Source organism: Camellia sinensis, chromosome 15 (assembly GCF_055761805.1).
Source record: "Camellia sinensis isolate YWXY chromosome 15, ASM5576180v1, whole genome shotgun sequence".
Taxonomy (NCBI): Eukaryota; Viridiplantae; Streptophyta; class Magnoliopsida; order Ericales; family Theaceae; genus Camellia; species Camellia sinensis.
In genome coordinates this window covers 118,644,611-118,668,056 of record NC_138975.1, presented here as the reverse complement: position 1 = coordinate 118,668,056, position 23,446 = coordinate 118,644,611, and the positions used below count along the sequence as shown (strand labels likewise).

Genomic DNA, 23,446 nt, shown 5'->3' with positions numbered 1-23,446 from the left:
TATATATATATATATGTATAACACGATTTACAATTACAAATACTTATGATTCTTAAATAAACATGGCTAAATTATATTATTAGGTCTTGTTTCTTAACTTTACATTTTAGTTAAAAAATGATTATAAATTATCACATTACTCTCTCTATTTTTTTGTATATCTTTTAATAAAAACTTAAAATGTTATTAAAATAATATATTTTCAAACGAGGACTTAGTCCCTAATTTAAGTAAAATATTACTTTAGTTTTATTGCAATGTTATGTCTCCATCATTTTTTTGTGTAAATGTGTAAATAAAGTGACATTTTGAATTATAATTTAAGCAAAGTATTATACCAGTAATTTTCATATTTTCTTTTAAATTTTATTCTGGTACTTCTAATCTAGTTTTGCATTTACTATTTTCTTTTCAAAATTTTAACCACAAATGATAGAGAAACTACATTACAAAAAATAAATAAATATAAATAAAATAATTATATTATTCAAATTAAAATTAGAAGGAATAAAATATAATTGTTATCAGAAACATTTAGAACGTTGCTTTGTAGATGGAGGACGGCATAGATCTCGACATGAATCAAAACACGATGCATTTCTAACAATACTACATGCTTGTCGATAAATAGCACAATCATAGGCACTTGAGAAGGAAGAGTCCACTGCTAACATCAGCGATACCAACAAAATTTCTCTTGAGGAGGAAGATCACTTCATACGTAGCACTAAAAAGATCAAGAGTAGGGAGGCGTCGGAGGATCAAGACATGGTAACCAGTGTTGATTCCACTCCCGCTCTGGCCCCCCCTGTTCCAGCAGAAGATACCATGATGAAATCACTCCTCTTGAAGTGGAGGCTTCACCTGTAGTCCTTCAGGCAAAATCATTCAAAGAGGCACTAGCAGCTCTGAAAAGTAGCGACTTTTATTTTGATGAGATGACGGACACCATCCCTCCTGATGAAGGCGACGCTGATGGAAATACCCTCATGCCTGAGGATGTGCAAAATGAAATACCTCAAATATCCCTCCCAAATAATCTACTGCAACAGATACGACAACCGTGGACAAACTCCCTTATTGTTAGGCCTTTGGGCAAAAGCATTGGATACAGAATGCTCTCTACTAAAGTCAAACACTTATGGGCCCTACAAGATGATTTCAATGCTATTGATTTGGGGAGCAATTATTTTCTTTTTAAATTCTCCTCTCAGGAGGATTGCACCCATGTTTATTCAGGAGGACCATGGGTAATTTTGGATCACTACCTTATAGTTCGCAAGTGGGAGCCTGACTTCAAGGCATCAAAAGCTTTTGAAACCACAACTGATGTTTGGGTTAGGTTTCCCGAACTTCCGATTAAGTATTTTCAAGAAAAGGTTTTGTATACCATCGCTAAACAACTAGGTCGACCACTCAAGATAGATCTAACAACATCCATGGCTACAAGAGGTAAGTTTGCCAGAGTTCGTATTGAAATGGACCTTAATAAACCCCTCTGTCCCAAGTTCTTGCTAGGCAAGAAAAGCTATTCTATTGAGTATGAGTCTATCCATTCTTTTTGTTTCCATTGTGGTAGGGTGGACCATCGCAAAGAGTTTTGTAGACACAAAGTTGCTAATCGAACATCCCAAGTGGCTTCAACCCCAAGCACATCACCGTCCGGTGAAAGACTAGCCGTTTCAGGCACCCCACAGTTAGCACAACCCCAGGCCAACGGTAACCTGCAACAATCTGAGGAAGGAGATACCCATTTTGGGCCCTGAATGATGATAACCCGAAGGAACCGCAGACCCACACCCAATAGAAAATCCTAAACCAATAGGCCACAGCCTAGTTCAAATAGGTTTGCGGGTTTAGGTAATACAGAGCCCAAATCCAATAACCCGGCCCACGTTAATGGGGCCTTTACTTCCGCCATGGCCTTAACCTCTTCTGGGCCACAAACCTCTAATACCCAACAAAACATAAATGCCAACATTAGGCTCCCAAGCCATAGCATTGGCCCAGCCCATTCCTAAGAAAATTCTGATTCACGTCTATCTTCAGGCCCACACATCCAACCCTCTATGGTTTCAGATGACAGAAATACAACGATCATTACACACATTGAAACCTCACCTACTCTAATCCCTGAAAAGCCTAGTCTGAAGGAATCACTTAGTGTATCCCCAGAAATCCCGATGGAAGAGCTAAAAGTAGATCTTTCTCCAGCCCCAGCTCCAAACCTTTTGAATTCATCCCACACCAGCTCGCTTAGGTTTGAAAAATCTAAAGCCAGAAAACCTCCTGACCCACCCAACAGTCATGGAGAATGAGGAAACAGCCCTACCAACCGCGTCCATTCACAGGATGGAGGGGGAAACACTGGGATTGTTGATAGAGAAAGGGACAGAAGCCATTCACCGCGTAGACACCATATGGTGGATCAAACAACTCCACATGAGAATCGAATCAGGATGGAGCAAAGCCCCAAAAACTCCAGTCCATTCCATCCAGATGGCATCCATGGGATCCACCGATCAGGATCACCAAAGAATACGTAGTATCTTGCCCCAACTTGCCACTGAACCTTTACCCCTCCCATCGTCTATGGATTCTCTCAAAATATTGATTTGGAACTGCCGAGGGGCAGGAAATAATACATTTCGTAGTAACATGCGAGAACTCCTCAGTACTCATAAACCTGGGATTATCATACTCATGGAAACCAAAGTTCAGTTTAGTTCAATGGGGAATTTTTTCACCAACATGGGCTTCTCAGCTTCCACCATTGTTGACCCAACTGGGCGAGCTGGAGGCATCTGGTTGATTTGGGATACGGATCAGGTTAATGTCCAGGCTTCAGCGGTTTCGATTCAATTCATTCAGGCCACCATTCACAAAGAGGACTTCGAGGAATGGGTTCTCAATGCAGTGTATGCCAGCCCCAACCCTTTATCCAGGGAGACTCTGTGGGACAACCTTGAGGACACAGCAAGCCATATGAACAAACCATGGCTTGTTATGGGTGATTTTAATGATTTTGCTCACCAGAATAAAAGAAGGAGTTTCTCACAATCTCATAACCAGAACAGAACTCAAAGATTCAGGGAACGCATTAACAATTGTAATCTCATTGACTTGGGAAGTGTAGGGCCTCGATTCACCTGGACCAACAACAAACAAGGCATGGCAAACACCATGGAAAGATTGGACAGAGCCTTGTGTAATGATCAATGGCAAGCCTTGTTCCCTGAAGGTACTGTGCGGATTCTTCCACGAACTTATTCGGATCACTCTCCATTGGTGGTCTACACCCAAGGTATGTACTCCTCAACCACTCATAATAGACCTTTTCGCTTTGAAGCGGCTTGGATGTGCCATCCCAGTTTTTTTGATGTTGTCCATAAATCGTGGCTTAATATGGAGTTTAAACTTCTTGAAGCCATTGATAACCTCACCCACAATATTAAAATCTGGAATAAAGAAGTTTTTGGTAATATTTTCAAAAGAAAAAGAAATCTGCTGGCTCGTATTGAAGGCATAGAAAAATCCCAAGCTGCCAATTTTTCACATAGCCTTCATCTTCTTGAGAAAGACCTTATTAAACAGTTTAACATGACCCTGTTTCAAGAAGAAATTCTGTGGTACCAGAAATCCCGTAATAAGTGGCTCACCATGGGTGATGGCAATACAAAATTTTTTCACACCTCTACCCTTACTAAGAGAAGAAAGTTAAAAATCTAGGTCTTAAAGGATGAGAGTGGTAACTGGATTTCTAATAGTGATGCTCTCAAAGCACACATTTTGGACCATTTCTCCAACCTCTTCCAATATGAAGAAACTTATTTGTTAGATAATTGGGTTAATATTGCTAGAAATAGAATTACTAGAGAAGATAATGTTAATCTTCAAAGCCCTGTGACTAACACTGAAATTTGGAATGCCATCAAAAGCATTAAAGCTTTCAAAGCCCCTGGTAAGGATGGGTTCCAAACTATTTTTTATCACAATAATTGGAACATAATTGGTAACTCTGTCTATCATTTTGTTAAGAACTGTTTCCAGCATAAGACTATCCCCATGGAGATCAATGAAACTCAAATTGTCCTTATCCCTAAGCTTCAGAACCCTGAGTCCATAAAACAATTCCGCCCCATAAGCCTTTGTAATGTCACTTATAAGACCATTACAAAAATTATTGTTAACCGTCTTCGACCTCTTCTTTCTGATCTCATTAGCCCCAACCAAAGTAGTTTTATCCCTGGGCGAACTACCACCGATAACATTATCATAACCCAAGAAATTCTTCACACCCTTAAAGGTAAGAAAGGTAAGTTTGGAGGCATGGTTCTCAAAATCGATTTGGAAAAAGCCTATGACCGCATCTCATGGGATTTCATCCACCACTCCCTTAAAGAACTCAATCTTAATTTTGACTGGATCACTCTCATTATGAATTGTGTGTCTAATGTTAATTCTGCCATCATCTGGAATGGTGAGGCCTTACCCAGCATCAGTATGGGAAGAGGACTCAAACAGGGAGATCCTTTATCTCCTTATTTATTTGTTCTTTGCATGGAAAATTTGTCCAACATGATTAGGATTAAAACTGAAAATGGTGATTGGAAAGGCCTTCAAGTTGCTAGAAACAGCCCTCCCATTTCCCATTTGTTTTTTGCTGACGACCTTATCTTATTTGCTAGAACTACTAGAAGAAATTGTGACTGTATTATGGATGTTCTTGCTGAATTTTGTGATATGTCTGGCCAGAAAATTAATTTTCAAAAATCTAAGATGTTCTTTTCTTCTAATGTCCCTAGAAAGGAAGCCACCTATATCAGCCTCCATTGTGGCATTTCACTCACTGCTGATCTGGGTAAATACCTAGGCACCCCCACTCCTCCGTAGCAGAGTTTCCAAATCCCAATTTAAAGACATCCTTGATAAAATGGCCCAAAGACTCTCAGGATAGAAAGCTAAAAATTTGTCCCTTGCTAGCAGAACTACCCTAATTAAGGCTATCACTTCTGCTATGCCTAACCATCTTATGCAAACTATGGAAATCCCTAGGAAAGTTTGCGACCAGATTGATAAACTAAATAGAAATTTCCTTTGGGGTAGTACTGAAGCCAGGAGGAAGGTCCATCTTGTGAACTGGCAGCAGGTCTGTAAAAGGAAAGAGCATGGGGGTTTAGGTATTAGAGAAGCCAGAGTTCAGAACTCTGCCTTTATTTCTAAGCTTGGTTGGAAACTTGCCACTAACTCTGATGAGCTGTGGTGTGAAGTTCTCAAAACTAAGTATCTCAAAACTCATTCCCTATCCAACTGGCCCACCAGGAGACAAGCCTCACATACTTGGAAAAGCATTATCAAAAACAGAGATGTCTTAGATAAGAATATTAAATGGGATATTGGGACTGGGGAGCATGTTTCTCTTTGGACTGACTGGTGGTGTGGTGAACAACCACTATGCAAGATAACCCAGGGAAATCACACTGGTGACCTAACTAAAGTCAGTTCCATTCTTGATGATAATGGTAACTGGGACCTCACTTCAATTCATAACATGTTACCACAACAGACCATTGATACCATTCTTAAAACCCATAGACCCAGGTATGCTATATATAATGACACACCTCATTGGAAAAGTTCCCCCACTGGTAAGTTCTCTACTACAGCAGCCTATCAAGCCTTATTTAATCAAGAAACAAATGGTGTTAACTGGCAATGGATTTGGAAATTAAAGGTTCCTCATAAACTGAGAACATTTCTCTGGCTTGTCATGCATGAAAGACTTTCAACTAATCATAAGCGGCTCATAAGGAATATATCGGATACAAGCATATGCCCCAGATGCCATGCATCCAGAGAAGACATGCAACATCTTTTCAGAAGCTGTACCAAAGCTTAGGCAATCTGGTTGATTCTGAAGAATTTTACTTGGTGGCAACACAGCAACAATGCTCCATTTCAAGATTGGATCAAAACCAACATCCATAGCAAGGACCAAGTCAATAATGATCACTGGTTTATAGTTTTCTTGACAGCTCTATGGATTATCTGGAAAGAAAGAAACAAAGAAGTGTTTGATAATATCACACAACCTCCTCACACCAGTGTTAACTCCATTCTACATGAGGCTATGAAAACTCAGGAAGCTTTTCAAGCTATCCTCCACCCAAATTTTAAAGATCCTAAACTAATGCTCTAGTCTTGTCCTATTGTAGGTCAGCTTAAGCTCAACACAGATGGATGCTCCAAGGGTGATCCTGGCCAATCTGGATTTGGTGGGTTGCTCAGAGATGAAGTAGGTACCTGGGTTTAGGGATATTATGGCTATCTAGGCAACTGTACAAGCCTAGAAGCTGAGCTATGGGGCATATACAAATGTCTCACCATAATCATGCAGAAAGGAATGGCCAACATCCAAATCGAAACTGATTCCCAGCTGGCTATGGAACTCATTCGGGATGGAGCTGGTGTGAACTCTCCATATCGGGCACTCATTGAAGATGCCAACTTCATCCTCAGAAGATGTCAACGTACTATTGCCACAACACCCAGGGAAGCAAACCACACTGCAGATGCTATGGCAAATCTAGGAGTAATTCAACAGGAGCACTTCCTCTTCCTAGAAGACCAACCCAGTTCTATTTCCTCTTTGTTAGCTACTGGCATGATCAATGTTGGTTCAACAAGGGATTCCAATATCCCATGACTCTAGCCTTGTAATCTGTTATCTCTCTTCAGTTGAATAAATAATAAAAAAAAAAAATAGATCCAGTTAGTAGAATTGTCACTAACACCATCACCGTTATAGCAAGTCTCATTCCATTTTTTGCCATAATTTCTGCTTTCTCTCTTTCTCACTTCCCCCCTCCCCCTCCCCCTCCCCCTCCCCCTCCCCCTCCCCCCTTCTCTTTTTTTTTTTTTTTTTTCAATCCCATTAACCTTTAGATTTGAAGTTGCATTTACCTATGAAATCTACATATAATAAATCTGTTTTGTTAATGTATTAAATGATACCCATTAACTTCACTATTGTAGAAGAATAAAACTATAGACATTAATTGGTATATCAATTAGTGTATTAACAGGTGATAGTATGTAGTTTTATTAGCTTTGAGTCTTTACAATTTGTATAATAAGTGGAGTCCATAATTTTAAAATTGTAATGTTATAGCATGTATTGGTACACTAATTGGTATAGTAATTGGTATGTATATAAAAAGTGCAAGATGTAATATAATAAATGTATAATATTATAATAAGAGTAATGCTATATCTATTTAAAATTTTATTAACAATCTTACTAAAAAATATGTTCAAAAATTAGTGGATACTTAAATGTCATTATTTTTTCTACAACCAATCATATTTGGTCTCTCATATTTTTAGTAAGATTATTAATATGTACATAATTATTCTTATAATAATTACCTCTTGGATTTTGTTACATAAATGGCGGCTGTTAAAAATGTATTAAATACATTTAACCACCTTCCACTATTGGACAAAAAAAAGAAAGAATTTAAATATATTTTGCGAAAAACTAAACTACATTTTTATATGATTTCTTCTATTTTAACATTATGGAGAATTCTATTATACTCATCCACATATCATATGCATCATTAATTACGTTATTTTCTTCTTTATTTATGATTAATTTTTTCTTTAATTATGGTATTATTTTGATATATTTGGTTATGACTTTTTTATGTTTGGTTATATATATATATATTTTAATTATGATTCAAAAAGTATGAAATTATGATATTTTCTTCTGTAATTATAAGGTACATCTAGTCCGCACATTTAAAAGATATGTACCATAGTCTCTCCCTAACATTATATACTTTTACACAAAAAAAAAAAAAAAACCCTCTTTTTATCATAAAAAATTAATTTCCAAACGAGTTTAGTTCATTTTTTTTTTCTTTTTTCTTTTTTCCGTGTAATAACAACTACATATAAGTATGGTTGAGTATACCTACTTAGTAGAGTATAGGACCCAATTGTTTTATTAAAATTTTTTAAATTTGATTTGGTGTTGGTTATAATATATTTTTATATATTATATTTGACTTTTGGAGGCCTAATGTGTATTTAAAAATATGTTTAGTGGTAGTTACAATTTTGATAAAAAAACCCAAGAATCAATAATATTTTTTTGGTACTGTTTTGTTTTCTCAATGTGTGCAGCGGTTGTGCAATATTGATACATGTATATTTTCGGTGGGTTCAAATTTTGGTGAGGTAGTGCTGTTGTGTATTTCAATTTTGGAGGCAGCTATTGGTCTAAAGCTTTATGCTTTGTTTGTTGCTATTTTGCTTTGAAGGTTCGGTTCTATTTTGGCTTTGTTTAGACGTATCATTTGGTTTGTTATTTTGTGTCTTTTTGAACTCTGTTATTCATCTATTTGGTGAGATCTTTTCTTTTATTTATTTTGTGATTAAATAAAATTCACCTAAGGATGGTTTGTGAGACCATTTGTGTCTCGCCTGTAATCGTTTGAAAACTCTTGATTGATAATGGAATCAAATTTCGGTCTCATAGACGTATATCACATTGAGGGAACTACGTTAAATTCTTTGTGTCGTTATTGATTTAACTTTTTTGTATTATTTTTATTTTCATCGATTGATTTACTTGTGAAAAATTATTTATTATCCCTAACAACTGGTATTAGAGCTTACAGTTTATTTGGATTTATTTATTTGTGTAAATCAATGGAGGGGAATGTAGGTTGTATGAGTAGCTTCAATGGAAGTAAATGAGTAACTTGGAAAATTAAAATGAAAGACATATTATTTTGTAAAGATTTATATGGGCCTATTAAGGGTGATAGTGGCAAACTCGAGGGTATAAAAGATGATGAATGGAAGAGACTTAATCAAAAAGTTGTTGGTGTTATCCGTCAATGGATTTATAATAGTGTGTTTCATCATGTTGCTATTGAAACTTCGGCACATGATTTATGAAAAAAATTAGAAGGTCTTTATGATAGAAAATCAGCCACAAATAAAGTTTTTCTATTTTGAAAGTTGGTAAATTTAAAATATAAAGAGGGCAACCCCATTCCAAAACATTTGAATGAAATAAAGAGTATTGTTAATCAACTTGCTTCTATGAAAATTGTATTTGATGATAAGTTGTAGGCTTTGATGCTACTTAGTTTCTTACACGAAAGTTGGGAGACTTTGGTTGTGACGATTAGTAATTCAACGTCCGATGGAGTTGTTACAATGAGCTAAGTCACTAGTAGCTTATTGAAAGAAGAAACTAGAAGAAAATCAACGGATTCTTTTCATTCAGAGACATTTGCTGTGAGAGACTGAAGCAAAACAATTGGGAGGAGTTGTTAGAAATGGTTTTGGAAAAACCAGATTTTTCCTTAACTTTGGTCTAATTTTTAGGTGGGACCTGTGTGCCAAAGTTGGCGGGTCTAAGTTGTAACGCGTTGTGAACGTGTTTTCTGCCATGTTGTGATTCATTCATTATCGGGTGAATGAAAAATTGAAGCCAAAGTGAGCTCCATGAAAATGGTATATTGGTGAAGTTTCCTTAAAGGTTTGTCCCACATTAGTTTGGTGGGAAAACTTTGTAGGTTTATAAGGCATGGGTTTGCAACTTGGGGAGGGCCCCAAGGGGTACCCAAGTTTTGTGGAAGGGTGAGATTATAGGAAAAGTGGGCCAGACCCATTAGACCCAAAATAAACACACACGCGTGCCGCCCGTTCATCCGGGCAAGCTGGGCCTGGGTGCGGGTGCATGGTGTGAGGTTGGGTTGGGCTTGTCCGGCCCAATGATTATCTTTTTGGGCCAAAAACATTTTGGATTTTTATTTTTCTAAAATTAAATTTTTACCTTTTTTGATTTAAATTTTGAAAACAATTCCAAAATAGTGTCTAGATTATTCCTACACCCAAACAGGTCCATATTTGTCCAACATAAACCGAACAAATTAAGTTAACTGTTCAAAATTAAAACTGAACAGATTGTATCTATTCAAACAGTGTTGAACAGGTATGGTACCTGTTCAAACAGATTTGCTACTTGTTGGAATCAAATCGAATAACCACCTTTACACCTATAAATAGACAAGTCCCTCATTTGGATTTCTCACTTAATTTTCGTACTCAATTCTGCTATTGCTCTCTTTGTATTTTGCTACATTATTTTTCTGTGAGAAAGAATGTAAACATAAAGTATGTTTGTTGTGCGAATAATTTGTAGTGCTGCTATTATTCGTTGTTGATCATTTTATCCTGGGAGATAGACATCCACAATCTAAAAGCACCGTGAAGAGGACGAATCTATCTTAAGGACACAGTGTTAAACGTTGGACTTGATCAAAAATTTGTTCGAGAAAATAATAAGGTAAGTGCCTTAATTACTTTTCTATTTAATTATTTTTCCTATTTCAAATTTTGATTCTGTTTTTGTAACAAAATAAAAATCTATTTTTATTTATTTATTTTTATACACTGTTTTGATTTTTATAATCAAACAGTCTCTCTCATTCTTTAATCCATTCTTTGAGTACAGTAAAGATTGTCCAACAGGTGTAAGTGATCAAAGCTGTGACAAATCAATAGATGGTTCTTTTTCAAAGAAAGACATTGAATGCCATTATTGCCATGAGAAAGGGCACATGAAACGGGAATGCTGAAATATGAAGAACAAGGAGAAAAGGCTCGACAAAAGTGTAGATAAGAAGTAAGAAGACACAATGATGGTTACTATCAATGATGATCTCATAGTTGTTTGTGAAGATGATTGTGTCAATTTTGTGGGCCAAGAGAGCAACTGAGTGATTGATTTCGGCGCTTCTTTTCATGTGACTTTTCGGGTTGATTTCTTTACTTCCTACACCAAAGGAGATTATGGTTATGTTCGAATGGGTAATGAAGGTTTGTCCAAGATTATTGGCATATGTGATGTTTGCTTGGAAACAAATTTGGGGTGCAAGTTATTTCTTAAAGATTTAAGGCATGTTCCCGACATTCACTTCAATTTGATCTCTACTGGGAAGCTAGATGATCAAGGCTATAACAACAAATTTGGTGATGGAAAACAGAAGCTCACAAAGGGTTCTTTGGTGGTGCCCAAGTGCAAGAAGACTCGCACACTTTATTCGATGCATGGAAAAATTTGCAAAGGTGTTGTCAATGCACTTGAGGATGATGCTTCTACCGAATTGTGTCACAAACGGCTTGGGCACATGAGTGAAAAGGGGCTGCAAATTTTGTTCAAGAAAGCGCTTCTATCCTGTTTGACAGATATGCATTTTAAAATTTGTGTTCATTGTATAACGGGTAAATAACATAGAGTTTATTTTTATAAAAATGTTGCTTCTAAAAAGAAAATGTTTTAGAGTTGATTCATTTGGATGTTTGTGGTCCTTTGAAAGTTAGAACACATAGTGGTGCACTTTATTTTGTTACTTTCATTGATGATTATTCAAGAAAAGTTTGGCTTTTGCACTAAAACCTAAAAATCAAGTTCTACATGTGTTTAAGCATTTTCAAGCCATGGTTGAAAGAGAAACAAAGCATAAATTAAAGTGCATCCGAATGGACAATGGTGGTGAATACATTAGGCCATTTGATGAGTATTGTCGTAGCCAAGGAATTCAGCATCAAAGGACAATTAAGAAGACTCCTTATCAAAATGGTGTGATTGAGAGGATGAACCGCACCATTGTGGAAAGAACAAGGTGTTTACTTTCACAACCTAAATTGCCAAGATCCTTTTGGATTAAGGCAATGAGGACAGTGGTTGACATGATCAATTTGTCTCCTTCTATCCTTTGAATGGTGATGTTCTTGAAAAAGTTTGGACCAGCAAAGATATGTTTTACGAGCACTTGAGAGTGTTTGATTGTAGAGTTTTTGTTCACATTCCAAAAGATTAGATGTCCAAGCTTGATAGTAAGTTAAGACAATGCATTTTTTTTGGCTATGGGTGTAATGAATTTGGTTATATATTGTGGGCAATTATGTATTTTCCCATCTCCTTTGTCTTCAATGGATGATGAAAATGGGCGGAGATGTGTAGTCCTCTCTTGAAGATGTAGATGATGATGCTACTCCAAGTGAAGTTGAACCCGAAATTGAGGAATGGCATCCAAGTAAAGAACTGCCACCACAACATGAGTTAAGAAAGTCTACAAGGGATCGACAACCTTCGAAAAAGTATATTCCCAATGAGTTTGTGTTGATGTCCAATCAAGGGGAGTCCAAAAGCTACTAAGAAGCAATTGAGCATACAAAGAAAGGTGATTGGAAAAAGGCCATGGAACAAGAAATGGATTCCTTACTTAAAAATCACACTTATGATTTGGTGAAGTCGCCTAAGGGGAGGAAAATTTTGAAAAATAAGTGGATCTTCAAATTGAAGAATGATGGAAAGAATCTAAGGTACAAAGCACGCCATGTGTCACAACCCCATTCCGCCCCTAGTAGAATGGTACCGTGATGGCCAATAATCCGAGATTACCAAAGGCCAACTTACAAAGATTCACACACAATCAGAGTATAAATATATATGGGCCTACATATGCAGAAACAATAAATTTAAAACTAAATAGTCCATAAGAGCTGTGCATAGATTAAATGAAATGACACACAACTTAACAAAGTTTACAACTTGGATACAAATAAAATAAGGTACAAAATACATCTTGATCAAAAGGCTTCTCGAGCCGACATAAACAAAAGAAGTAAACTACAAGCCAAGAAGTATGATCTTCAAGATGCTACAAAAATGCGAATCCAAAACAAGTTGCAAATAATCATCTAGGCATCGCCGCCTTCCTGCTCGTCACCTATATATATATATATATAGAGGGTGAGCTTGGATACTCAGTGAATGGTATAAGTAATAAAGATTTTGCATGAATAATATCCGAGATCTTTTCCAAAACAATACATATCATAAACTTTACAAATCAAAGGGATGAAGCAAGTTCATCTATCAAATCTTTCAAAGCTTCTTGGATGTTAATAACATCTACATAATACCAAAGGATAACATTCCGGACAAACAAACCCACGCGAAAAACCGTCAGTGGCAAAACAAAGGTGTAATTGCATTATAGTCCCCTGACACTAAGGACTTCCAAAACAAAGGTGTAGTTGCATTATAATCCCCTAGCATTAAGGACTTCCAAAACAAAGGTGCAGTTGCATTATAGTCCCCTAACACTAAGGACTTCCCAGAATGTCATCAAAACAAATATAATACTAGGTACAAAACTAGGGACAATCATTCATGCTTGATCAAATACTTTTCCAAAATAAAGCAAAGCAAAGTTTTTATCAAAACATTATAACATAGCTTTATTAAAAATATCACTCACATAGTTCTTCGGGTGTAGGAATTACAAGCAAGGATCCAAGGCCTACAAGCACGTAATAAATCCCATTGAATGAGTTTCAATAAGACAATGTGAGATGCTCAAAGATGGATATGAAATGCATCCTCAAAACAAGCTTTACATGACAAGGAAGGATCTCGGCATTTCTTATAAAATCAAGTCAAAACAAAGCAAAACATGCTGGAAGTTACAACACTGCATTTTCATCTCGGGAAAACTTGCTAGGTACTAACCAGGTCTAGGCCGAGGTCCCACACCTTTTGGCCGAGGTGTGTTCCCAATGACCACATTCAAGGAAATGAAGTCGAGAAAAATCTGGGTTTCCCTCTTGAAGAACATGAAGAGCATGAATGCTAAATTCATAACTTCTTTATTCGAAATTTGAGTTTTCATGAGATGAGTTTGAAAACATAGACCTGTGTACCCATACTTGAAGATTTCATGGAAACAAACACAAAAACATGGAACTTGTTACAAACTTTCGGATCAAAACATGGTTTTATCTCAAGAACATAAGAACATCATTTTCTCTTTCTAAAGCAAGCTTTAAATCAATGCATGGCTCATGAATCATGCTAGATCATGCAATGCAATCGGATCAACATAAAGAATAACAAGAGTAAATTAAGATTCTAACCTCAAAACACGGATTAAACGGCTCAAACTCTAAAGATCAAGCTTGGGATCTAGCTCTCTCACTCCAACTTCCTCTCCTCTTCCTAGAGCTTCTCTCTCTACCATGCAAAAGATATGACACAAAATGATACATTTCTAACTCTGCCGGCTGACTTAACCTTCTGCTGGGACACGTGGCAACAGCTGATTGGATCTCCTTAAAAAGGTGATGGATTGATAAGACAAGAGCATGACAAAGTGTAAGTAACAAGTAAGGTGACAGGGTACTTCGGCGGGTAATGATCTCGCTAGGACAAAGCTTTGGCAAGTAAGGTCTCGATGATTTCGGCTAGGAAGGACAACACTTGGCCTAGCTGTGCCACACATTGGCCTAGATGTGCCACACCTCAGTCTAGGTCGTACCAGTCCAGGGACAAGATCACTTTGGTATAATATCTCGGCCCAGATAATACATATCTCGGCCTTGGTGATGAACACCTCGGCCTAGATAATAACATCTCTGCCAACATGTCAGGGTGAGGGTGGAGGTCAACCAAAGTGGTTCCAAGATGGTCCTAGGTGTAAGAAGTTCAAAGGTGTAACCTAGGCTTAAGATGACCTCGGATAAACTCACACCAAGCAAGGAACAAGGCATGCAAGCAACACTTATACGAAACAAATCAAGGTTTGTAAATGCAACTTAACAAGACAAGATCATGTAAATACATGCAAGCATGACTAGAGTAAAGTGAGGGTTGTTACACCATGTTGTAAAAGGTTTTAGGCAAAAGAAAGGTATGGACTTTGATAAGATTTTCTCGTTGGTTGTGAAGATGTCTTCAATTCGGGTTGTACTTGGCATGGCCGCAAGTATGAATCTTGAAGTTGAGCAACTTAATGTGAAGACCACATTTTTTCATGGCGACCTTGAAGAAGAAATTTACATGGAGCAACCGAAGGGTTTTGTAGAGAACGGGAAAGACAAATTTGTTTGCAAATTGAAGAAAAGTTTGTATGGCCTAAGCAAGCACCACGATATTGGTAAAAAAAATTTGACTCTTTCAGGATGAATAATGGGTTTTTTTAAAACCACTTAAAATCATTGTGTGTTTGTGAAAAAAAATCCGGATGGCAAATTTATTATTCTTTTGCTTTATATTGATGGCATGTTAATTGTGTGTCAAGATTCTACTATGATTAACAAGTTGCAGTAGAGTTGAGCAAGTGTTTTGCTATGAAAGATTTGGGACCGGCAAAGCAAATACTTGGTATGACACTACAACAAAAAAATATTTTTGGCAACATTTTTTAGCAACCAAACTGAAATTAGTCACCAATTTTATATAATCGGCGACAATATATTTGTTGGTCGCCAAAAAATACAGTATTGGTGACGAGTTGAGATTTTTAGTCGCCAAAAGGTTTGGCGCCAACTTAAATTTTTCTGCGGGAGCGCCAAAAATATTTTCGCGACCAAATTAATATATAGTGACGAAAATTTTGGTCGCTGATTGTAATATTTGGCAACAGAAATGAAATAGTCACGGAAAAGGTGAACGGTACTTATGGCGACCGAAAGATTTTTGTCGCCAAAAAATTAGCTGTCGAAACTACATCGTTTTGCATTTTTTCTTTTCTTTTTTTTATATATATTTTTTAGACTTGACTGACCCTTTTGGTAAATAAACAAATGAGACCTAACCATTGTTCATCTCATTCTCTTTCAATCCACAGCCTTAAGCGGCGCACAGCAAAACAGAGGTATGTCTCCCTCTTCCTCTCCATCTCCCTCTCACTCTCACTCTCACTCTCTCACACCGCCTCCTCCTCCTCTTTTTCTTCTTCGTCTCGCTCTCTTGTGCCGCCGACTAAGCGCCACCAATGACATTCACTTCTCTCTCTCTGATATTTTGAATCTCTTTAATTTTTTTCATGACCTTTGAATCTCAGTTGAATTTGGCAACAATAGCATTGTTAGGTGTGCTTTGTTTGGTGTTTAACTCACTGTGCACATATCTGTGCTTATAATCTACAAAAATTGAAGACTCTTATAAAATAGTTTTAATCGTTCGTGACTTAGTTTTTAAAATTTATGATTGTTTCACATAAATTGGAAAACTTCATTTTTTCAAACTTGTAGTGCTTCCAATATGAGGAAACCCATTATATTCATTTTTGACTTAATTTTAGTTGCTAAAGTTTTGGGCACATTGTTTGTAGTTTGGATAGAGAAAAATAAGAAGCATCTTATTAAGTCAACAATGAATATAATGGATTTCCTCATATTAGAAGCACTACAAGTTTGAAAAATGAAGTTTTCCAATTTATGTCAAATAATCATAAATTTTAAAAACTAAGTCATGAACGATTAAAACTATTTTATAAGAGTCTTCAATTTTTGTAGATTATAAGCACAGTTATTTGCACAGTGAGTTATAAACACCAAACAAACAACACCTAACAATGCTATTGCTGCCAAATACAAATGAGATTCAAAGGTCATGAAAGAAATTAAAGAGATTCAAAATATCAGAGAAAGAGAAGTGCATGCCGTTGGTGGCGCTCAGTCACCGGCGCAAGAGAGCGAGACGAAGAAGAAAAAGAGGAGAGGAAGGCGGTGTGAGAGAGGGAGAGGGAGAGGGAGACATACCTCTATTTTGTTGTGCGCCGTTTGAGGCTGTGGATTGAGAGAGAATAAGATGAACAATGGTTAGGTCTCATTTGTTTATTCAACAAATGGTCAGTCAAGTCTAAAAAAAAAAAAGCAAAACAATGTAGTTTCGACAGCTAATTTTTTGGCGACAAAAATCTTTCGGTCGCCGTAAGTACCATTCACCTTTTCCACGACTATTTCATTTCTATCGCCAAAAATTACAATTAGCGACCAAAATTTTCGTCACTATATATTAATTTGGTCGCAAAAATATTTTTGGCGCTCCCGCGCAAAAATTTAAGCTGGCGCCAAACCTTTTGGCAACTAAAAATCTCAACTCGTCAGCAATAGTGTATTTTTTGGCGACCAACAAGTATTTTGTAGCCGATTATATAAAATTGGAGACTAATTTCAGTTTGGTTGCTAAAAAACGTTGCCAAAAATGTTTTTTTGTTGTAGTGTGTTTTGAGAATAGTAGACCGATGCTTGATGGGTTTACAGATTTTGACATGGCCCGTGATGTTGACTCTAGGAAATCTACTGTGAGGTATTTGATGACTTTTACAGGGAGAGTTGTGGCATGACAATCTAAATTACGAAAATGTGTTGTTCTCTCAATTACTTAATCTAAATTTATCGCCATTACAAAAGCTTTCAAGGATTTGGCAAGAGTTGGGTTTGAAGCAAGAAAGGTGTGTGCTTTATTGTGATAGTCAAAGTGCTATTCATTTGAGTAAAAATTCTACTTTTCATTCGAGATCGAAACACATTGATGTGAGATACCATTGGATTCGAAATTGTTGCAACTCGAAAAGGTTTACAAAGATGTAATATATCAAATATGTTGACTAAGATTTTGTCGAAGAGCAAACATTTAAAGCCTTCGTTTGAGATGTGGGTTAGTTTTTTAGCTTTTTGACTTTTTGGCTATTTTAGCCTGCTTTTTTGGCTTTTATAAGAGAAAAAATAAAATGATTATGATTTGGATGTAACATTTTGTCTTATTGACTTTTTAGCCTATTTTGTCTTTTTGTGACGAAAATAGCCTCAAACCAACATCCCAAACATAGCCAAAGTGTCGAACTTTGGCGATGGTTGATGTCTCCACCTAAGTCGGTAAGGGAAGAATTGTTGGGTATTCCTCCTTAGTGGAGTATGAGATCCAATTGGTTTATTAAAAGAATTTTAATTTGGTTTAGTGTTGGTTATAATATATTTTTATATATTATATCTGATTTTTGGAGGCCCAATGGGTATTTAAAAATCTATTTGATGACAGCTAGGGTTTTAATAAAAAAAATCCAAGAATCAACAATATTTTTTATGGTATTGTTTTGTTTTCTTGGTGTGTGTAATGGCTGTGCAATATTGATACATGTATATTTTTGGTGGGTTCAAATTTGGGTGAGATAGTGTTATTGTGTATTTCGATTTTGGAGGCTATTATTGGTCTAAAGCTTTGTGCTTTATTTGTTGCTATTTTGCTTCGAAGGTTCAGTTCTATTTTGGCTTTGCTTAGAAGCACCGTTTGGTTTGTTATTTTTGGTGTTCTTTAACTCTGTTTCGAAGACATTTTGTTCGTCTATTTGGTGAGATCTTTCCTCTTATTTATTATGTGATTATTTGAAATTCACTTAAAGGTGGTTTGTGAGATCATTCGTGTCTCGTCTGTAATTGTTTGAAAACTCTTGATTTATAACAGAATCAGATTTTGATTCCATAGACGTACATCATGTTGAGGGAATCACATAAAAATTCTTGTGTCGTTGATTTAATTTTTTTGCATTTTTTTTATTTCTATTGATTGATTTACTTATGGGAAATCATCTATTTTTCCTAACAAGCATATTGTCCAAGAGTGAGGGAAGCAGCTAGTGAGTGAGGGATAGCGGCTTGGTGGCGGTGGTTGGTGAAGAAGAATGGTGGTGGTGGTGGTGGTGGTGGTGGTGGTGGATGATGGAAAGAAAGCTAAAAAGGTGTAGAGAGAATATATGAAGGGGAAGGTTTGGGATTTTGTCATTAATAGTCATTTTAAAAACAGATAAAAATATGGCTTTGATTTCTCTCAAGTTATTATCTCAATTTGAGAGCGTTTGAACTTGGTAGGTCATTTTAGAATCGATTTCAATGATCCAAAATGTTCACTTTTTGGACTCTTTAAATAGAATATTCATACAAAAAATAAGATGATTGAATATCGGTAACTATATATTTCAATCATATTTGTTTTAAAAAACATACGACAAATAGAATTTCAATAATAACCATCCATTTTTTATAATAAAAATTTGATTCAAACATATAGCTTCCAATACCCGATTATCTTAAATTTTTCCACAAATATTCTACTCTACGAGTCCTACAAAGTGAACGGTTTGAATCATCGAAGTAGGACCTGTGGTGGGCTCCACGATCCCTTCAAATTCTCTTATGTTGAGATTTGAACATAAGAGAAACTCAACCCTAAAAATATAATTAAAAAAAATACCAAAATGAGGGGGTAATGAGATAAAAGTATTGTGTAAATTTCCCATTTAATGTACACCTACATTTAATTGAATGACTAAAATATATATTTTTTCATCTGTTTTACTTAACAAAAATAGACTAATAGTTTATATTGAAAACAAATAAAAAGTTTAAGATTTAAATTTATAAAATTAAGAATTTATTTTATTATAAAGATTAAATTCTGATTTTTTTTTTTGTTGTACTTTTTCTATTTAATTTTTTATTTTTTATTTTTTGAAGAGTATTTGTGTGACTCAAACTATCCAAAAGTCATTTCAAGTCAATCATAGAGGAGGTTAATGTTGTGTTTGGTTTATGGATTTAAGATTTAGAAAGGGGGAAAAAAAGTATGTGAAAGGTGTGTGAAATGTAGGGGTGAGCATCGGCCCATTGGCCCGTCCAGTTCGCCTAGCCTAGCCTTATTTTTCTAAGGTTTGAGAAGGTTGTCTTAGCCCACAGGGTTGGATTGGACTAGACCAACATTTTTAACCTGATATATTAATAGGTTGGGCTTGGGATTTATATTTTCAACCCAGCCTAGCTTGGCCCGACATTAAATTAATTAATTAATGAATAATACTTCGTAGCTCAAAATTCCATTGCCCCGAATGGCCCGACTACCCAAAACGATGTCGTTTTGGGCAGCTTTTTTTTCTTCCCTCTTATATCTTTGAAACAGAGGAAGGAAAAGAGAAAAAAGAGAAGAAGAGAAAGAGAAAAAGAGAGAAGAGAGAGGAAGAGGGAACAAAGAGAGAGAGAGAGAAAGGCTCCACCCATCACCAAATCACAACCGTCCAGCCCCAACTAATCGACATCGAACATCGCCTTCGATCTTCGATTCTTCTCCACCGTCCGGCCACAACCAGTCGCCGCCTCCGATCTCTGATTCTTCTACATTTTTTTTTCTGGTGACCGTTGGTTGTTGTTGATGATAATGTGTTGTTGTTGTTGATCTGGTGTTGATGATGATGATGATGTGTTGTTGTTGATGTTGTTGATGATGATGATGTGTTGTAGATTCGGAAATATGCATTATCTAGTGTTGTTGATGATGATGATCTTAGGTTGCTTTGTTGATGATGAATCATCTGGCGTTGATGATGATGATGATGTGTTGTTGATGTTGATGCTCTCTATAATGATCCCGATTTTCCCTCCACTGTTTATTGTATTTCGGATTCGGTTTCGTGGATTATTGTTGTTGTCTGTATCGCATTTCCGTCCTTTAATTCTTTGCATTTGAGTTTTGGGATGTGTTGGGCAGGTTTGAAACAGGTTGGTTGTGTTTAGAAACAAATAGCAATTGCCCAGATTTTGGTCTCCCCGCTCGAACGGGCCCTTTTATGCTCAAGTGGGCCCTTTTGCATTTGCTCCTCTGCTCGAGCGGCCAGTTTGACGGTCGAGCAGGATTCTTCAGCCTTCAGTATTTTCTTCACAGGTCTGCAGAAACTGGAAGTGTGCTTTCGACACTCGAGCGTCCGTTTTCACGCTCGAGCGAGAATCTGTGTCTGACGCTCGAGCGGGGCGTTCCACGCTCGAGCGGGCTGTGTGTATTTTAGTCCGAGAGGAAGCCATTTTGAATCACTTTTTTGGCTCTCTCTCTCTCTCTGTCTCTCTAAAGCATTCCAAAACCCTTGGTTGAGAGCTGCTCACTCTAGAATACTCTCTCTCTCTCTACATTTTGATCTTGATTTAGTGAGACCCAACCCTTGTGTCTTTATTAAAGTGTTGGAGCTTCTCAAGACCTCCATTTCCATCCGAATAGAAGTTGATTTCGCCACCTTTGGAGTTCACCACTTGCTTGGTTCATCTTCTCCTTTGAGCTCTGAAATTTGAGGTAGGGATAACCTACTCATTTCTATAAGTTTTAGCATAAATGTTATGTATTTTGTATAGATGGTGTTGTTTGGGAGTTTTGGAAAAGTTAGGGTTTGAAATTGAAATTATAAAAGAGGGGTTTTCTATTTTGGGGTTCCAAGTGTATGAGTGGTCCCTAAAATGAAGTTATGGTGTATAATTGATGAAATTTGGCCTTGGGTGCAATATTTGAGAAAAAATGAAAAAAGTCCTAATTTAATGTGATTGATTAATTTGTATAATTAATTTGGAAAATATGGAAATATGAAATTGAGTTGAAAATCATGAAATTGGGAAATTATGAGATTGAATAGTGGAGTTGGATTGATTAATCACTCACCTTTGAAATTGTAAATAATTTATCTGTTTGATAAATTTATTATTTGTTTAGAAATAACTGTTTTGGGCTATCGGTAGAGGATAGTCTTGATTGTTGTAGACACTGTATGATGATTAGGTAAACTGAAACTAATCACCTTGAATATGTCATTGAATATGACGGTTGAAATAACACATTGTATGTGTGTATTAAATGATCATTGTATATGATAAAGTGTTTAAATACATTGCATATGTATCTTGTATGAGAAGAGATAGGAGATGTGCTCCATGGGTTGGGAGGAGATAGGGGATGTACTCCACTGTTTGGGAGGAGATAGGGGATGTATTCCATGGTTTGGGAGGAGATAGGGGATGGACTCCATTGTTAATTGAGTTCTAATCTCATTTTGAATTATTGATAATTAAAGTGTTAATAACATGAGTTGTAGTGTCGTTTTGAATTGTGGATAATGGGAGTGTTGGTGATATGAGCTGTAGTCTCACTTAAATTGTTTGGTTAGATAATGAACCGTATCTATGAATTGATTTGGATGATGAAACGGAAAAGGATTGAAATATGATTGTGAATATGGTTTGGTTATGGAAGAGATGTACGTTGGTTAATAATATGAGTTAAACATTTATCAAATGCTAATGTTTTAGTTATTTCTCATGTTTGATTTAGCGTATCTCTATTGGGCTTTAACTCACCCTATATGGGACATCATTTTCAAGTACAGGTGATATACCGCCTCCAAGGATGTAGCTTGGGAGGTTTAGAAGCTGAAGACTTATTTTTGTAGTTATCTTTTGTATTACATGTAATTCAAGCCAGGGGCTTAATATGTTAAGAGTTAGAACTCTCTTTTGTTGAAACCAAGTGTTGACTTGGAAAGTTGTAAGCCCATAGGGCATTTACTTTTGTTGTCAACATGTAATACTTTTTGTAATGAATACTCTGATAAAATGAATACATGTCTATTTCTCCTATGTCTATGGAAGTTATGAATGATTGGTTTATATATATTATTTTGAGGGCGTTACACATACTCTCTCTCTCTCGGTTCCCCAGCTCCCTCTTCTCTCTCTTCTCTCTTTTTCATCTTCATCTTCTTCATCTTCCCCAGAGAGAAAAGGAAAGGAAAAAAAATCAAAAATAAAAAACAACTCCGTTTTTGAATTCGAGCCATTTTGGGCCAACTCTTTTTCGAGCTACGTAGCAGCTCTGTTAATTTATTATAATACCTTAAAATATATTTTTTTTGTTGGGATTTATATTTTATCTTTTTTGATTTTATTTAAACTCATATTTATGGTGATTGTGATTGAATTTATTTAAGAAATCTTTCAATTTATAATAATGTTAATATATTTATTTAATAAACATAATGTGTGATTGAATTTAATTATAGAATGTTTTAACATATAGCTGTTAGGTGGAATTAAGATTTATAATTATTTTTTAGATTGGGCATGGGCAGATGTAAAGGCCCGATGTTAGAGCCGAGCCGGGCTTGGACAGATACAAAATCCCTTATTATGTGGTGTCGGCCAAGCCCGAACCCAGCCCAACCCAACTTATGCCCACCCTTAATGAGATGTAATTATATCTCATTCACATTTTATCCACCTTATACCTTTTGATTTTCAAATTCCTTACCAAATGTAATTACCTACAAGTCCTATTTAAAAGAGGAGAAATCTATGGTAGAGTCGCCACTACATACTGGCGACCACCCTTACTTCTTCTTTTTCTCTTTCTAATAAATAGTCATCAGCGACCGATGACCACCAGTAACTACCAACCACCGGCTCCTTACTTCACCTTCACCGAAAACGAAGGGGTCAAGTTTCTGACGAAGATCTACTCAAATCTGATGTAAATCGACTCTGATTTACATTAGATCTGAGTCGATTTACATGAAATCCGGCCAGATCTAAACCAAAAATAGTTTTCGGATTACAATATTCCCTCTATATCTGTTTCTCTTCTTCGATTTCTCAATTTTTCTACATTTTCTCTGCTACACACTTCTATTTTCTTATTTTAATAGAGAAAATTTTCAAGTTCTGAACAAATTGTTTCCGAGTTTTAGTTACAGGCAGTGAAAATTGT

General features: G+C 36.2%; 2 protein-coding genes across 2 annotated transcripts; both read left to right on the top strand.

Annotated features, from left to right (window-relative positions):
- Positions 1-938: 938 nt before the first annotated feature.
- On the top strand, positions 939-1,766 carry LOC114269963 (uncharacterized). The gene has a single exon (XM_028211355.2). It carries the CDS (start codon positions 939-941, stop codon positions 1,764-1,766), a length of 828 nt encoding a protein of 275 aa, XP_028067156.1.
- Positions 1,767-2,307: 541 nt separating this feature from the next.
- LOC145813238 (uncharacterized) lies at positions 2,308-4,893 on the top strand. Its single transcript, XM_082908520.1, has 2 exons — positions 2,308-3,629; positions 3,768-4,893. Exons 1-2 carry the CDS (start codon positions 2,308-2,310, stop codon positions 4,891-4,893), a joined length of 2,448 nt encoding a protein of 815 aa, XP_082764646.1.
- The last annotated feature ends 18,553 nt before the right edge of the window (positions 4,894-23,446 follow it).

Excerpts from the sequence above, each read along its gene's own strand:
- LOC114269963 (XM_028211355.2), top strand. The coding sequence starts at position 939 with ATGACGGACACCATCCCTCCTGATGAAGGCGACGCTGATGGAAATACC.
- LOC145813238 (XM_082908520.1), top strand. The coding sequence starts at position 2,308 with ATGGAGAATGAGGAAACAGCCCTACCAACCGCGTCCATTCACAGGATG. Across the intron at positions 3,630-3,767 it reads TTTCAAGAAGAAATTCTGTG|TGATGCTCTCAAAGCACACA; the intron begins GTACCAGAAATC and ends GATTTCTAATAG.